The 17,599-nt window shown below is 50.0% G+C and overlaps 2 protein-coding genes across 2 annotated transcripts in view; one reads left to right on the top strand and one right to left on the bottom strand.

Moving 5' to 3' along the window:
• LOC146764316 (uncharacterized) overlaps positions 1-17,599 on the top strand; it is a 198,864-nt gene that overhangs the window by 72,665 nt on the left and 108,600 nt on the right. The window lies entirely within an intron of this gene.
• LOC146764318 (serine/threonine-protein kinase PAK 3-like) lies at positions 73-16,017 on the bottom strand. Its single transcript, XM_085564972.1, has 11 exons — positions 15,834-16,017; positions 13,930-14,127; positions 13,147-13,293; positions 11,862-11,973; positions 8,496-8,556; positions 3,246-3,355; positions 2,377-2,494; positions 1,885-1,984; positions 1,272-1,468; positions 717-854; positions 73-269 (listed from the first exon to the last, which is right to left on the bottom strand). The coding sequence occupies exons 1-11, from the start codon at positions 16,015-16,017 to the stop codon at positions 180-182; spliced, it is 1,455 nt and encodes a 484-aa protein (XP_085421098.1). The 3' UTR covers positions 73-179.

Here is a 17,599-nt window from a genome sequence, read left to right as displayed (position 1 = left end):
TCAAGGGAGTTGAGGTTTAAGAGAGTTTTTATTCAAAAAACTGCCATACCAAACAGGCTGTCATAAGAGCCGTAACAAACAGGCTGTCCTAACTACCATAACCAACTAGCACTGCTAACTACCATCACTAACTAGTTGTCCTCACTAACTACTGTAACTAAAAGCTGTCCTCAAGTGCTTCATCTCCTCCGCTGCTCCCTCAGTTGCTTTGCTGCGGTGATCAGAGGGGTCAGGCTGGAGAGAGGCTTGGCTGATGATAAAAATGGGTGCTGCCCAAAGGATAAAAAAGAAAGAAATGAACTGTTACTGTCCAGAGCCAACTTCCTCACAGGCTCTGTTGCAACAGAACAAAGGGAAATGGTCTGAAACTCAGGAGAGGGAAGCAGGCTCAGGTTAGATCAAAGGCAGAATCTTTTTGCCAGGAGTGGGGAAACACTGACAGAAGGTGCCCAAGGGATGTGGGAGGTGCCTCCTCCCTGGGAACATCCAAGCTCAGGCCAGGCAGGGCTCTGAGCACCGGACCTGCCTGAAGATGGCCCTGCTCCTTGTGGGGCACCAGGGGCAGATGCCCTCGAAAGGACCCTGCCAAGCCAAACCCGGCGAGGATTCTGCTTGCTTTGCGTGTGGAACGCAGCAAGGCTGGAGACTATCGGAGGGGCCCCAGGAGAAAACCCCTCCCTGGCGCTGCTGCTTCCCCTCAGCCGCTCGGCATTCACCTGCAGCAGCTCCTGGGCAGACCAGCGCTGCTCCTCGTCCGGCTCCAGGCTGCACTCGAGGAAGTCCCGCAGCAGAGCCGACAGGCGCCGGGGCTCCTGCAGCTGCGGGGTCCCGTTGTGCCGGATCAGAGCGCGAGCCTGCAGGAAAAGCAAACTCAGCGCTCTGCCAGCTTCCTTCCCACCCACAGGTGCTCACAGCGACCCCGGGTTCTCAGCCCCAGCTCCATGGGCACTTTCCTCCCTGGCAGAGATGCTGCTCACAGCTCATTGTCCTGTGCTAACCAAAAAACCCAAACCCTGGTGCTGCCACAGCCATTGGAAAGAGCTGATGCACTTGATTCACATTTTCAGGTCATCCTCACAGACAGAAGAGCTGGAACATCATAAATCCCAAAGCAAATTGTTGCTGGAGACTGCAGAATATTTGTTTGTGTTGAGACTCGAGTGCTCTGGGAATTCCCTTCCCCAGGTGCAGAAACCTCCAGCTGCTGCTCCCAGTGCAGGGTCACCCTGTGCTCACAGGGCTCTGCAGCCCCTGGAGAATTTGCCTCTTACCATGGCCCTCGTTTCCTTGAAGTAAGGAGGTTCTCCTTCCACCATCTCGATGGTCACAATGCCAAAGGACCAGATGTCCACCTTGGGGCCATAAGGAGAACTGGTCACAACTTCTGGGGCCATCCAGTGAGCAGTGCCCACCATGGAGCTGCGCCGGTGCTGCTCAGAGCTGAGCTGAGCACAGAGGCCAAAATCAGCTGAGGACAGAAACAAACACTGTCAAGGGCAGCTGGAATGAGCAAACCAAGCACCAAGACTCCCCACTCTCAGTCTGAGAATGCATAGTGAAGTCAGCTGGAAAAGTGCTCAGGGCTGTAGCCAAGGGAAGGTGGAACTGGACCCTTAAAGAAACCCTCAGCTTTCGTGCAGTGGCTTTTACTGATTCCCTTGAAGCTTTAGATTCCAACTCCTGCCCCTCTGGCAGGGCCATACCCAGAGCAAAGCCACCCCTGGCACCCTGCTGCTCTCCGGAGCTCTCTGCAGGGGCAGCCACTCTCAGCTGGCAGCAGAGGCCGGGCAGTGCCCCCAGCAGCCCTTGTGGGGCTCTGGCCGGCACTGGGAAGCGGCCCCACAGCCGCACCCGGGAGCGCCGTGCCTGGCCAGGAACACCCACCCAGCTTGACAGAGCCGGCCATGCCCAGGAGGATGTTGGAGCTCTTCAGATCTCTGTGCATCACCCGGTTCGCATGGAGGAAATCCAGACCCTGCAGGCACTGAGAGAGAACAAGAAACACCAGGACAAAAACCAATGGCCGGAATCTATCACACAAGAAAGGACAGGTCGGAATTCTGCCAGCAGCAGCTTTGCTGTGACAGGCCAGGAGTGCAGAGCAGACAGGCTCCAGGCAAACGGTTCAGGGCAAAGCTGAGAACAGCACATCAAATCCAGAACAGACAGAGAGTGCCACAACAGCAGGAAAGAGAGCAAGAACAGAGCAGAAGTGCAGCGATGCTGGCAGGCCGTTCACTGCAGAGGCTCTTTCTTCTCCAGCTTATAAAAACAACAGAGAAACAGAGCCCTGAGCATGGAGCCACTCCTGTTCTCACGCCTCTGTGGAAGGACCATCGTGTCCAAGCCGTGGCAGCCACAGGCAGGATCCCTCACCTCCCGACTGACAGCTGCCATCTCTCCTTCAGCCATGCGTGTCTGTCTGACAACGTCCTGCAAAGTTCCTCCATCCATGTATTCCATCACCAGCCAGAGATCTCCGTCAACAAGGAAGCTGGAAGAGAAAAGCAGTGACATGGAGACGAATGTGCAGTGCTCAATTCCCCCATGGAAAAGCCTGGAGTGGAGTTTTGTTTCCAGGTCACTTGTCCATGAGGACAGAATCTGATGGAGAGACATTCCTGCCAGGCTGCAGAGTCCTTGGAATCTGCACAGTCTAAAGGAGGAGACACCTGTGAGAAAGGAGAGGCCTTAGATGGCAAGCAGGTGAAAAATGCAGTTTAGCAACAGCCCAGATCAGTGTGGAACCACAACACTGGCCCCCAGCTGGTTCAGCTTCTGAGCTCATCAGTTCCACCATTCCCTCCAGAACAAGGCAACACAACTCCCAGGGTTATCCAGGGGAGGAGGCCATGCAGCACTTGGGACAAAAGCAATCAGAAAACCTTTCAGAAAGTCCCTTCAGAAACAGGCAAGGCCAGTGAAAAATGGGCAAATGAGGCATTTCTGGAAACAAGGCCCTGGTTTTCCTGGCATCTGCAGCAATAGAAAAGGGCTGGGAAGAAGAAGCCAAGGGAAATAATTTCTGCTGTGGTTTATCAGCACTTGTAAGACACAGAAAACGGGGTCAACTTGAAGGAAAAAACAAACCAAAGTAACCAAAGCACACGGAGGGAGCGAACTGCCAGGCTGTTGTTTTGGGAAGATACGGCTGGGTCAGGCATTTTCAAAACAGGCTACAGACTACGGGTGCCAGGAAAGGTTAAGGCAGGGCCCGTGCACGGGGTGAGGCCTGGAGCACTCACCTGTCCAAAGAGTTGACAATGTTGGGGTTCTTCTTGTCCTTCAGGAGCAGGAGCTCATTCGCAGCGCGTTCCCCGTTCTGCCCTCTGAGACTCATTTTCTTTATGGCCACCTGAGGGGACATTGCAGACCTTTAACTGGAGGAGTCTGTGGCAGGAGGCCACAGCCAACACGGGGCGAGGCTTTTTGGAGCGACAGAGCCGGGCTGTGCCAAACTGCCCTGGGATGGGCACCAGAGCTCAGCAAGGGCCACTCCCACAGCCCATTGCTCTGCTCGCTGGGGCTGCTTACAGGACACACGGCCAGAGACATTTGGCCTTGCAAGCTCTGCAGAAATGGCCCCTCAGCTGTCAGCCTCCAAGCTCTAACCACCTTCTATGCACCTACAGTCTTCTCAAATGGCCTCAACACTCTCATTATTATTCAAACACATTTTGCAAGCAGGAGGTCATTCTGGTTTTGTGAAAACAGAGCAAAACAGCCAGGAGCCCTTTAGCAATTCCATGGGATTTGGTCATGATTTCAGATGCAGCTGCTTTGTTTGGGATTGCACAACAAAGCAAACACACACATCCATTGCTCAGGTGATCCCTGTCACAGGCTGTCACTGACCCCAGACCCAAACAACTGCAGGGTTTAGGAGAGAGCTTTGCCCTGGACATCCATCTTCTCATTTCTCTCCCTCTCTCTCTGTGGACAGCTGAAGTGGAACTAAAGCCCCAAATTGAGCCCAAGCAGAATCTCTCCCTAATTAGGCCTTGAGGTACCCTTTGAAGATGAAAGGCGGGATGGAAAAACTGCTAAATAGTGTTCCTGTCTGAGGCTGGGGTGAAGATAAATTGGGCCTCAGTCTCCAGCCCTGATCCATTCACACTTTTAGATGTGAAGAGCAAGCCAGCGTGTCCTGCTCTGACAGACACCGCTGCCCTCCTTGCATCCCTTTGGGCACTCCAGAAGGACCAAGTGTGTCCCAGCTGTGCTCTGCAGGCTGACACTGCTCTGCCTTCAGAGGAGCAGCCTGTGCAGGAAAGCTCTGCTGGCCCCCAGAGCTCCAGCCACAGCTCCCAGCAGAGGGGAGAGCCCTGGAGAGCTGCCAGATGTGCATATTTCCTAAAATGTGAATATCGATCTAATATTGATCTCCAACTGAGACAGACAAAAACTCTCTAAGTGTTTAAAGTTAGAAAGTGTATGTTTATTGAGACAGCCAGGCAGTACGTGGGATAATTCCCTAATACACACTGCAAAAATCACAGGTATTACAAAGCTTTTTTATTTACAGAAGACTTGAATACACAAAATATGAATGCATATTCATATCCCTGTCACTTCCTCTGCTCCGCTTCACATGCTAATTGGCAAAAAGGCAATTAAGCATGTGTGGTTCTGTTGCCTGAAATGAGTCGGGGGTCCATTTTGGGGAGGGATCTCCAAAATGAAGAAGTAAAATAAGTCTTCCTCGTTCTGACCTTTCTGCCTTTCCCATGCACACGTGACAAATGAATCCTTGCCGTTTCCCTGTGCTTAATGGATTCCTAAAGAATGGGAAGTCTGCAACTTTTTTTATCATCTTCACTTTTGGCCCTGGCCCACACTGGGAAGGAGTCAGATAAACCCGTGTGGGCATTTCCCTTCCCAAGGGGCTCCTGGGGAGACAAAGGAGACAAGAAGGATTCCCCATCTCGTGACATTCCCTTTTTTCCTTCAGTAGCCCTATTGCAGTCACTGCATACAAGAGTTTACTTGATCCCTTTGGTGCCAGGGAGCACCCAGAACTTGAACCTCGCTGGATCCAGCCCTGTCTGCCTATCACAGAGGGAAAAGATAAAGAACCTGGGTGGGGGTTGAGCCAAAATGGCATTTTGCCACTTCTGATCTGCTCCCAGCTTTTGCAGCAGGGCAACAACCCCATCTCTGCAAACCACTCCCTTTTGCAAGGCACACGTGGACCTCGCTGGCAGCTCAGGGCTCCTGAAGGGGCTGCTGCAGTTGGCAACTGGAGCTGTTGTTGAACTTTCCACATTGCTTAACCCCCCCTGCCAAATGCCATCAACTGCCTGAGGAAAGACACAAAAATATTACCCTGGAGGAAGTGGGGCCAAAAGCTTGGAAAAGGATGAAAGAAATGTTCTGATGATGACAATGTCAAAAAAACACAATTTATTTTTGACAGCAAATGAGTACCCACAGCCCTCCAGCCCTCCCAGACTGGCAGGCCGAGTGGGGCCGTTTCCATGGTGTGAGGAGCTGGCAGCCTGCAGAGAGAAACCAGAGAGCCACGGTCAGTCACAGAAGGCTCCTGTGCCCCTGTCCCACCACGACCTGTGCCTGGGCCAGGCTGCTGTGTGCTCAGAGCCCAAACCCCCCAACCCATTCTCCGTTTTTACAGAAGGGCAGAGTGGTAAGCCACATTCCATCTCCTCTGCTGAAGCACAGCCCAGCAGCCTCCTCAGAAGCTGCAAGGGCGGGGTGCCCGTGTGCCCGGTTTCCTGGCTCCCCGGCAGACCAGGGGTTAAACGTTGGGAGTCTCCTGGATTGTCCCCGGAAAGGGCCCATCTCTGCACGGAGACACCTTTTTTCATTTGTAAATTAGGTCTTTCTTTCTCTGCCAACTGTGGTGCCTCCAGCCCCGGCTGCAGCCACTGGTCATTTAAAACTTTAAGAATCTTTTTCTACAAGCACAACTGACATGATGTATATTTTACAAAAGCACGAATTATTCAATAACATATATTACAATGAGACCGCAGAGATCCCCTGCAGGTCCATAGGGATGCAGAGATCCCCCTGCAGGTCCATGGGGATGCAGAGATCCCCCTGCAGGTCCATGGGGATGCAGAGATCCCCCTGCAGGTCCATGGGGATGCAGAGATCCCCTGCAGGTCCATGGGGATGCAGAGATCCCCTGCAGCCCCTGCAGGAGCCGGGCTGGAGCTCGGCGATGCCTGAGAGGAGGCTGTGAGCCCGCGGGCAGAGGGGCCCCGCTGGAGCAGCCTGTCCTGGCAGGACTGAGCCCGTGGCACAGTGACCCACGCTGCAGCACTCGGAGGGGGCTGTGCCCAGGGGATGGACTCCGCTCCGAGAAGTTCCTGGAGAAGTCTCGGCCGGGAGAGAGCGCAGGGTGCAGCAGGGAACGACTCCTGTCCCTGAGCAGAGGGAGAAGCCCCGGGGGATGAGCTGAGCATGGCCCCATTCCCTGTCTCCTGCCCTGCCGGGGGAGGAGGTGCAGCTGGGAGCAGGGAGGCGTGGGGAAAGCTGCATTTAAGGCTCTGCACTGACTTCTCCTTCTCCTGCTCCGAGTCTTTGGAGTTTTCTGCCAGAAATCTCTCCCCTGCCCCACCCACCCACAGGGCTTGGGGCAGGTTTCCCTTTTCGGGGGAAATCAAAGCGAAGCTCTGATGCGCTAACGAGGGGCAGGAGAAGTGAGGCTCCTGGGCTTCCCGCAGAGGCGGAGGCACGGGAGGCGCAGGGCCGGGAAAGCCGTGGCGGGAGGCGCGGAGAAGTTTGTTTGTGTGGGCAGCTCAATCCCGGCTCGGGCCCGGGCCCGTGCCGGGGCTGTTCCTCATCTCCGGCTTTCCCCTCACGCAGCCCGGGGGCGCCGAGAGCGCGGGGCGAGGCGGGGCCGTGCGCAGAGCCCGCCCCGAGCTCGCTGCCATTGGCCGCCGGTGCCGTCAGTCGCGGTTGCGGCGCGCTGATTGGTGGGAGCGGGGCGCGGCGCGGCCCCGGCGGCGGGCTGAGGGCGGCCGTGGCCGCGCAGCGCCGCCATTGGCCGAGCGGCTGTGCGGGCCCGGCAGCGGCGGCAGCGGCCGGAGCGCGGTGAGGCGGCGGCGGCGGAGCTCGGAGGCGGCCCCGGCGCAGGTGGGAGCCGCGCTGGGCTCTGCGGGGGCTCGGGGCTGGCTGCGGGCGGAGGGGGCGGCAGGGGGCTCCGGCGGCTCGCCGGTGCCGTGTCCGGCCCGTGCCGGCCCCGGGCCGAGGGCGCTGCGGGAGCGGCTGCCCGCGGTCTCCTTCCCGCCGGGGCCGGGCAGGAGCCGCTGCCGGAGCAGCGCTGGCTCGGCCCGGCTGCTGTGGGTAGGACAGAGGGGCTGCCCCGCGGCCGGCAGCGGGCGGGGAAATTCCCGTCGCCGGAGGTTTGTGTGCCCGGGGGAGAGCGAGGAGTCCTGTCAAAGTGACTTTATTGCCGAGCAGGGGCAGAGGCCGTGGGGCATTTGCCGTGCGCTCTCTGCCGTGGCTGTAGCCCGCAGCCTCCTTTTTATCCTCATTTTCCCGGCCGCATCTCCCTCTGCCTTTGCCCACCGGCTGAGATCCTTGGAAGGTTCCGACTTCCCGATGCGCCTGGAGCCTGTCCTCGTTAATGTGCACCCTCCTTTTGTAGAACAGCCGATATTCATGGCTCTGTTAAGTCTTTGTTCTTCTCCTCGAAGTTCGGGAATGTAGCGGCACTTTGAGCAGCTGTCTGGGTCAATTTCTAACACTTATTGGAACTGATGGTTTCTCCCCTTATCTACATGTGCCCGGCCCTATCTCCAGGTAGATTCACTCATTGACTCTGTTTTGTTCTTCCCGGGTCCTCTTTGGTTTTGGGATTATTCTCGGTGCCCTCATTCCCTGTCCTTTTGTAGCCGTTTGTGGATCAGGAGGCCTGGCTGCCACCTGCATGCCCTGGCTCAGCTGCTGGATGAGCTGCACTGCCAAGGTGTGGAGCATGGTAAAAAGATGAGAGTTGCTGCAGCACAGAAGAGAAGCAACATTCGTTTCACCCATGGTCTGCCAGTGCACCACAAAACCGCGTCCCATACCCATCCTTTCCACATTTGGGTCAGAACATGAGCTGCTTTCTTATTTCCTTTCTCATCTTTTTCACCAGTTTTCCTTGGTCATCTCTTTGCCAACAGCAGTTTGAGTCATTTAATTTTCCATAAACTCCTCCTTTTTCTGCTAACAGATAATCTGATCCCATCCCCTGGTGAAATGTTGTGTTCCTCATTTCAGTGGCTTGGTCAGCAGGAAGGTCAGGAGCTGGAGTTGTCTGGTTGGTTCTTATTTGGAGGACAGCTTGTAATTTAATGATGCCATTGAAATGATAAATGGGTTCTGTGGCTCCTGATATGAGTTTCATAGGGTTCCCAGGGGCTGGTCTGTGGTGTTGTAGAATTTATTCTGGTAGCCGTTTGTGTTTTTTCCATTTTTGGCACTCCCTCGGGAGCCAGGGCTGCATCAATTGACTGATTTTGTCCAATGTAAACATCAAATACTTGTATTCTAACTGATTTTTCTGAACTTGTGGTAGCAAAAACCCCAATGCTCGAATCCACCCTATAAAACACAGACAGTGACAGCAGATGTTGGAGTGGGCAGAGGGATGATCCCTCCCTTATTTTGGTGAAGTTTTCCCAACATTCTCCATTTGCTGTTTCCCTTTGCAGCTTCAGCCATTTCTGTTGCAGAGTCAGAGATCCTCACCACGGGCTCTGCCTTCAGCTGTGCAAATTCCATCTGTGGGAGATGGCAGAGTTTGGGGTGAGGGGGCAGAGGGAATCAGCCCAATTCCAGCCCCAGGCAAGAAACCCAAATACATTGTCCATGCTTTACCCCAGCACTGTTAATTTGCATTTCTTAAGCTCCTCTCCAGGCTACTGGAAGGAAAAATATTTTCCAGATCAGCCATTGGATGACTCATATGTGGCCACCCCAGAATATGCTGCTTTTATTTTTTCTTTTTAAAGCATATTTTTAAACACACTATTAACTGTTAATGAGTTAAAGGATCACCTTTGTGATAAATGAATGCTCCAATTTATTAATTAACGAAAATTTATTAAATGATCAAAGTATAAATTTAGAGAGAAAAAAAAAAAAGAAGAGCCACAATCCATTCAAAACGGTCAGTGCAGAGCCTGGGTACCGGTGCTGGGTGAGACACAGGTCTGATCGCTACAGCAGAGGGTCCCCTCTGTTTCACACCGACTGTCCTGCTGAGAGGTCTTTATATGATTTTTCCTGCCCGAGGCAGAGTCCCTTTTCTTCCTTTCAGGTCTGCACATATTCCTGTGGAGTTCTTTCTCTGCAAGGAGCTGAACAAAACCATGGCCGGGGAGTGATAAACATCCAGGGAACAAAACCATGGCCGGGGAGTGATAAACATCCACGATGTGTTCCCAGAATCCAGGAATCCAGTATTGAGATGTATCTCTCAGATGGCTCCAGCTATCTCAGTCTTAGATATTTATCAGGTATTCATCATCCTGGTGGATCACCTTGCAGAACACCCATCTCTGGGCTGGCCACATTCATTCATTTGTAAATGAAGATCTCCTTTCTCTCGTCCAGGTGGTTTCAACACTGTGATGCAATCCCCGACACTGACTTGTGTGCTTAAAAATCTTTTTATTAAGGGTATTTCTTACCAATACATACATAAAATATATATGGCAATTTTTATCTGCATGAATTATCCCATATACACAAAACAATCCCTCCCCTTCTACATAAACATAGTGATTCCTGATTTCTAAACTTTCTACATAATTATGTGTGACTTTACTTCTACCCTATACTACTATCCCATTTCCTAGTTCTTTATAAGAAGGAAATAAACCTCTTAGTTCCCTGAAGGCTTATTATCCCACTCTTGTCTTGGAATTCCCTGGTACAATTTGTAGACATCCCCTTCTCCCTGTATCTGCTCTTTGAATCTGGCCAAAGCATCTGCTGCCCTACCGTGTAGATTTTCCTCCCCCAATTTCATTATATTTGATACCTGATTTGTTTTTCCCATAGCACATTCTGGGTCTGTGGGCATGGCAGCCACCTGCATACCCTGCACTACTGAGTGTATCGACCTGATAAAGCATGGTATCAGGCAGGGTAGGAATATGATCCCAGCTATTGAACACAATATAAAAAAATATTACCTTTTTCCACCGTGCTCCATCAAACAGATGATCCCACCAGGATGCTTGGAGTACGGAGTTCCATTTTTGTACTGGGACATGTGCTACCCTTTTAATTTCTGTCACAGGCCTCTGATGGTTTCTCTATAGTCATCAATCTCTATAGAGCATTATGATTCATTAAACTTTCCACAGACCCCTACTCCCTCTGCTAGTAAATAGTCCAGGGCTATTCTGTTTTGATACACAAAGGCCCTCATTTGGGAGTGTTGTTTAGACAACAGCTCAAGGGCATTTGAGGTGTGGTTAGAGACCATGTCTACCACTGCCCAAAGTCTTATTAGTCGGTTTAACAGATAAATTGGGGTCCTATACCCCCAGCTTTCATCCTGGGCCCATGTTGCAGGACCATAATCCTCTATTATTCTTTCTGCTGGCCACTTCTCGCCCCAGGTCTGACCCCCACCGAAGATAGGGAATTTCTTTTTCAAATCCCTTCTTCTTCTGCTCAAAGTTTTGTATAAGGGGGCCCCTAGTGAGCTGTGTTCTGATTGAGGTAGGGTAAAGAAAACGTGTCTGATCAATTGAATAGTGCATGATCCTCTCCACCACTGAGGTATTTTGCTGTATGCTTTCTTCCCACAAATCCAATATAAACCATTCAGGGCTTTCCACCTGACTTTTGTGTTTTTGGGTTTACTCCAGAATCCTCTTAATTCATCTAAGAATTGGTAAAGGTTAGCTCCAGAGCCTTTGTTCCAGCAGTGTTCAATTTTTTTCTCTCCATTCACATTTAGTGCCTTTTTCCCAGCTCCAGTACCCTACTAGGTACCTACTAGGTACTGGAGTACTCCAGTAGGGATTTCTGGCTGCCAGATTCTGCTTTTGTTAAAGGAATTTACTGTTGGAGTGGACAGACATGAAGTGTATCCCACCATTTCAGTGTGCTCCTTTCCCTCCCTGCTAATGCAAAATGTCCCAATTATAGCATTATCCCATTTCAGGAGTTGATCTAGAGCTAAGCTCTCACCTTTTCAAGGCCACTTCTCTGCAGACTTGAGCCCTCTGCAGATCCAGCAATTGGACAGCCCCAATTCTGTTGCAGTTTCTTGCATCAGATCCACAAATAGGTTTTGATCGGAGGCAGGGAAACTCCAACTGGTATATTGTTTTTTGAGCTGATCATATTGCTCGCTTAGGGTTCTCAGCCTTTCTTGCTCCATCCTTCTTTTTCTCATCTCTGCCTCTTGTCTTTTTAGTTCCTGTGATACCTGTTTAATTTTGCTCTCCGGGTCCACTCCCTCTTTGTTATTGAAAAGCAGAACATCCTGTCATATTGCAAACAAAGGCGGTCATCCTAATCCTCTAAAAGGTCCAAGATAACTGGCTCATTTTTGAGGGACATCTTGGTCTCATATTTTAAGTTCTTCCCGACCCAGTATGTCTGTCCACCCATAACACACATTCCCAAGTGGTTATTGTCATAACACAATGGGTTAGCCTGAAAGTATGCTACAAACACTGACTCCATCCTTCCCCCAGTCCATACTGTGCGGTTACATTTATCACAGATTGGGACAGATATCTGTTCAACATTTCTTTTATGTACCTTGTGCTCTGACTGCCTGTCCTTGGGGGTCGCCCTTTGTGAGTAACACCTTATTCTTTCTTTTAGCTTGCGTATCCCCTGCTGGGTGCCGTTTATGGGACAGTGCCTGCTTATCTTACCCTTGCCGCAGTTCCTTGGGGCTGGGGCTGTCGGAGCCTCCGATTCCCCGTGTGCTCTCCGGACAGTCTGTATGCAGAGCCTGCACCTTCACCGGGGCCTCACACCTCTGTGCTGGGCCAGTCAGTGCAACGCGTGCTGGTCTTGAGGCACATTGCTGGACTCAGATTGATCAGGATCCCCACGATTATTATTCCTCTGCCTTTGCCTGTGCTCACTGGGTTGCCACCAGTGGTGAGGTAAACCATTTTCTCAGCAGCAAGAATAGTCTTCTGTGGTGTCATACCTGGACTGAGCTGCATACCTCCGTTAAAAGATGCTCCACCTTGGTAGTTTAACTGTATCTGCACTGCAGGGTACTTTATTTAACCTCCGGCACTCAACAGTAATGATTTGAGCTTTTGATCTCAATTTTCCCCTTAGCCTGTTTTGAAACAAATTAAAGCAGATCTCAGAGTCCGCTTCGATTATTCCTAGGCTTGTGGCAAGCTCTTGTTGCTGTCGAGGCAGGATGTGAATGAATAGACTTGACTCAGAAGGCTGCTGAGAGTAAAACTCCCATTTATTCAAAATACACAGCTCTTTTATACAGAGCTTCACAAGGATCAAATCTATTTGTTCTGAAGTGAAAACAACCCAGAGCATTGGTGCAAAAGGGCTTGACACACAGTGATAGAACTTAACTATAAACAATGTGAAAAACAAGAGAAATAAAGCATTATTTACATTCTTTCCCAGCTCTTTCCCAGCTTTTTGCCTGGCTAGAAACTCTCAGTTTCTTTCTTTGACTGAATCTGAGACCCACAGCTCTAAGATATGGCTAGTTCCCCTTCTAGGCACTTATCACATAAACCCTTTGGCCAATATTCCCTTCTACAGTGTGTGACCCAAACCTTGTTACAATACTCACATTTGAAATATACAAATGGTTAACATTCACAATGAGGTTCAGTGCACGTTATCAGATCCCTGTCAGTCATTTACTTGGCCACCACAAGGTTATCTTCAAATCCCCAGGAGGAGAGGTGACTTTTCACTCTGGCATCTCTTCCTGGTGCTCGACCTTCTTCACTCGGGATGCGTGTGTCCACCCCTTTTCTGCTGTTTGTATTGCTGTACCTGTGGTTAAGAGGACGAGAAAAGGGCTTTCCCAGTGAGGTGTCAGTGGGACTTCTCTCCACGTTTTTATGAGCACTTTGTCCCCAGGTTGTACTTTATGTGTGGAAAAACCTAAAGGGGCACCTTGTGTTATTATTCCCTGCTTCTGCAATTCCTGCAGATTCTTACTTATGGCTATGAGATACGGCTGTGTCTGTCCATCTTCTATCCTCGGATGCCCCACTGGCATACCATGTTCATATGGCATCCCATACAGCATTTTGAAAGGTGACACTCCAGTCTCGGAGTGAGGCATGGTCTGGATATTCAGCAAGGCTAAGGGGAGGCGCTCTAACCAGGACATTTTTGTTTCCAGAATCAATTTTGCTAATTGAACCTTTAATGTTTGATTTATCCTTTCAACTTGTTCAGAGCTCTGAGGATGCCATGGGGTGTGGTATTCCCACTGGATCCCCAGAGCGTTGGCTTGTTGTCTAATAATTTTTGAGGTGAAGTGTGTCTCCTGGTCCGCATCTATGTATTTTACTAACCCACATCAGGGTATGATTTCTTCTAGTAGAAATTTTGATACTGTCTGAGCCATCACCTGAGAGCTCAGGAGGGCTTCTACCCTGTGGGTTAGTTTGTCCACTATTACCAATAAAAATTTATATCTCCCCACCTTAGGCAGATCAGTAAAATCTACCTGAATCCTTTTGAAAGGTCTGTATGCCACTGGGTGACTTCCCAGTGCCAGCTGCCGTGTTTTTGCCTGATTAATCTTTTGACAAATCATACACCCCTGCACCTCTTGTTTTGCCAGTTCATAAATCCCCTTGCACCCGAAGAATCCAGGGAATTGCTCTGCCAGGGCCTGGAATCCCCAGTGTGTTTGTTGATGTAATCTCCTCAGGATGTTTCTGCTGTAGTCTTTAGACAACAGCTCCCTCCCATCTGGCAATTTCCACTTACCTCCTTCTATCTGGTCTCCTATCTTCTTGTACCCCTCGATTTCCTTCAGGAAGGGGTGGGGAGGATATTCCTGAAACTCCCCTTCTTCGATTCCTGGGGTACTTACCTTCATTAGAGGCACGCTTTTGTCCTCTTTGTCTGGTAAATTGTTCCCTTGGGTCCTGAACTGCATTCCTGTCTGGTGCCCTTTCACGTGGACTATGGCAATTGCCTCTGGCCCCCTTATAACCTTTAAGATTTGCCTGATTATTTCTTCATGCACTAGCCTCTTTCCCTGAGTATTGAGTAACCCTTGTTCTTCCCAAATCTTTCCAAATATGTGTACCACCCCAAATGCATAATTTGAATCTGTAAAAATTGTTCCTTTTTTCCCTTCTAATTTCCACAGGGCCTCAATACTGCGTACAACTCACAAGCTTGTGCTGACCATCCGGGATTCAGGGGTCCTGATTCCACTACCTCCCTGGTTTTGCCATCAGGAAATATCCTGATTTCCTTTTCCCATCTATGACCCTTGCAGAACCACCCACAAACCATTTTTCACCTTCTTCTACATCTGGCCTTATTTTGATCTGCAGCTCCACCACTTCTGCGCAGTCATGGGAAGGCACTCCTGCGGCTTCCCCAGCCAGGAATCGCGCGTGATTTTGCACCGAGGTAGTTCACAATTCCAAATCCCGGGAGTGGATTAATACAGCCTCATATTGTAGGAGCCTGGCGTCAGTTGGCCACTTGTCAGCCTTTTGCTGCAGAATGCCCCGACGGTCACCTGCGACCAGGGACCTCAGATAACGGGAAGCTGGACAGGACAGAATGCACATCCAACCAATATGATTAATGCAACGTTCTCCATTTATTCGAGAGAAGATGGCAGGTTGTATACACTTCTATATAGTTTATACTTTACAAAGCACTCTCATTGGCAAGCTAACATTGTTTACCTTTGTCTTAAAGTGGCCTAAACCTTACACTATAAACCTATACTACTTTACACCCAGACAGCCCAGTGCTTTGCATCACACCTTAATACAATTTCTATCTGCGCCACAAGCTCTTAATTTCTAACTGTGTCAGAGGCTGGAAGGCCTCACAAGCCCCAAATCTGTGGCCTAGACTGAGGGGTAGCTCAATTCTCACTCCAGACATAAATCATGCCCTCTCTCTCAGCAATTCTGTAACAGTCACCTTCTTAGCCTCCTCCACCAATACTGTCACTGCTACAATTGCTTGGTAAGATCTCTGCTTACAGGATCTAAAAACTTTGATACATACCCCACCAGCTTCTTGGCCCCTGCCCAATCCTGCGTTAAAACCCCATGGGCAGTGTGATTACTGATGTCCAGGAACAGCTGAAAAGGTTTCTTTACATCAGGGAGGTTCAACTCTGGAGCTGCTGCGAGGGTTTCTTTTAATTTCTTGAAACCCTCCTCATCCTGCTCTGTCTACTTTAGCTTGTCCGTGATAAGCTTTTCATGAAGAAACTTTTCCTTCTCACTATATCCCTCGATCCATTGCCTGCAGTATCCTGGAAGCCCCAGCAGCTGCCTGACCTCCTTTTTTCTTCGTGGAGGGGGTAAAGTAATGATACCTGTTATCCTGTCCGGATCCAACTTCTTACCTTTTGTTAACCAATGCCCTAGGTACTAGACCTCAGGCTCTGTGAACTGTAATTTCAATTTGAGACCTTCAACCCTTTTTCCCTTAAGAAGTTTAATAGTGCTATGGTCCCACACATCCTCCTCCCTGAGTCTGGCTGCCAATAGGTCATCTACGTATTGTAGTAATTTGGTCCCTTTAACGGGCACAAACTCACTTAAGAGTTTTTCAAGGGCTTGTCCAAATAGGTTTGGTGAGTATAGAGAATAGATTTACCACCCTCAAATCTTGCACCAGCCTGTAATTACCATCCGCCTTCTGTACTGCCAAGATAGGAGTGTAATGTCTTGACATGCACAGTTCCAATGTGCCTTTCTTTCTTAGATCTTCTATTACAGCCTTCAGTCCATTCCTGCCTTTCATGGGAATGCAGTACTGTTTAATCCTGATTGGATCCTCCGGTCTCTGGATCTCAGTGTGAATTGGCTCCATGTTTAACCTCCCCGCCTCTTCCCAAATCACACTTTGGGATTTATCTCATTTTTGTCCTCAGCGGTTATTTTGTATAAACTTACTGTGAGCTGGGAGTCCTGTGCTATCAGTCTTATCCCCAGAGCTACCATTAGATCCCTCCCCAGCAAATTATAATCTGCTTCTTCTACCAGTACTATGTTCCCCAGACAAAACTTATTTTCTATTCCCACATTTGTTAAAACCAGTACCTTAAAGGGTTCCCCTTTAGCCCCAATGACCACCATTGAATCCTTGCTTTTAGTAAATCCAGGTGGCAGTTGCTGAACTGTAGTTCTTTCTGCACCTGAATTGACCAAAAACACCAATTCTTGTTTTTGGGGGTCTAATTTTTAATTTTATCAAGGGCTCTCCAGGTGTTCTGGACCCCAAATTATAAAGCCCCTGACACCTCTAATCCTTCTGGAAGATCTGTTCATCCTTCATTCTCTTCTTACAGTCTCTTTTAAAGTGCCCTTTCTGTTTACAGTAAAAGCACTCAGGGCTGCTTACCTGTTTGTTTATGCCTTTCTTCTGAGAGGGGTTAGGTTTTCCCTGGGGCTGTTGTGTTTGTGCCAGCTTTCCGGGATTTTGTATCTGCTCCTGTTTTTGCATTCCCTTACTGCCACCACCAGGTATCCTTGCCTGTGCTTTTTATTTTTCATTATCCCTTCTCATGTAAACCTTCTGTGTCTCCCTTAACAATTCTTGGAGGCTTTTCTCTTGACAAGTTTCTATTTTTTCTAGCTTTTTCCGTATGTCCTCCCATGATTTAGCAACAGATTGTGTTTTAAACAGAATACCCCCGACAGGTGAATTAGGGTCGGTATCCGAATACGTTTGGAGGCTCTTTCTCAGCCTCTCCAGCCATTTGGTGGGTATTTCATCCCTCCCCTGGCATTCCCCCAATGCTTTACTAATGTTCTGTCCCTTTGGTACCATCCCCCAAATTCCCTGTATTACCATGTTCCTTCGCCCTATCATTTTAGACTGATCCTTCTCCGCCTGGGTGTTCTATGATGGCCTCTGTTCAGGCTTTCTCTCGTGCCACTCCCTCCCTGGGGATTCCTGTGTTCTCAATCATTTATTGCAGCCTGCCGTATCATGTCCCGTTCCTCAGCGTTGAATAACGACCTTAGAATGGCGCAGATGTCATCATATGAATAGATGATGTTCCCCAAAAATTCATCCAGCCTCTCTGCCACCCCGAGAGGATTATCCATTAATTTCCGCATTTCCTTGCTGAAAGCTCTTACATCTCCCATATTGATCGGCACATTTACGTACCCAATGACTCCGGGAGCGGTTGGTACTTCCCTTAGAGGGTAAAGACTGGGTCTGTCCCCTTCCTCCTCACTATCGTCATGGTTTTCCCTCCGTGTCTTGCACCGTGTTCTGCTAGCTGGAGGATAAGCAGTTTTCCCAGGGGGAGGTGTGTGCCCGGGATCGTCTGCCTGTTGTGGTGCAGGTGGGGCTGGGAGGGACCTGATGGGTCCGGCAGCAGCGGAGCCGAGGGCTGTGTGTTACACGGCGGTGCCTGTGCCTGTGCAGGCTGAGGCGGGTG

This window comes from Lonchura striata, chromosome 35, assembly GCF_050655825.1.
Source record: "Lonchura striata isolate lonStrDom1 chromosome 35, ASM5065582v1, whole genome shotgun sequence".
Lineage (NCBI taxonomy): Eukaryota > Metazoa > Chordata > Aves > Passeriformes > Estrildidae > Lonchura > Lonchura striata.
This window is presented reverse-complemented; position numbering and strand designations above follow the sequence as displayed.

Excerpts from the sequence above, each read along its gene's own strand:
- LOC146764318 (XM_085564972.1), bottom strand. The coding sequence starts at position 16,017 with ATGGAGCCAATTCACACTGAGATCCAGAGACCGGAGGATCCAATCAGG. Across the intron at positions 13,294-13,929 it reads AGGAGACCAGATAGAAGGAG|CCTTGCTGAATATCCAGACC; the intron begins GTAAGTGGAAAT and ends GCCTCCCCTTAG. Across the intron at positions 1,469-1,884 it reads GGCCGGCTCTGTCAAGCTGG|CTGATTTTGGCCTCTGTGCT; the intron begins GTGGGTGTTCCT and ends TTCTGTCCTCAG.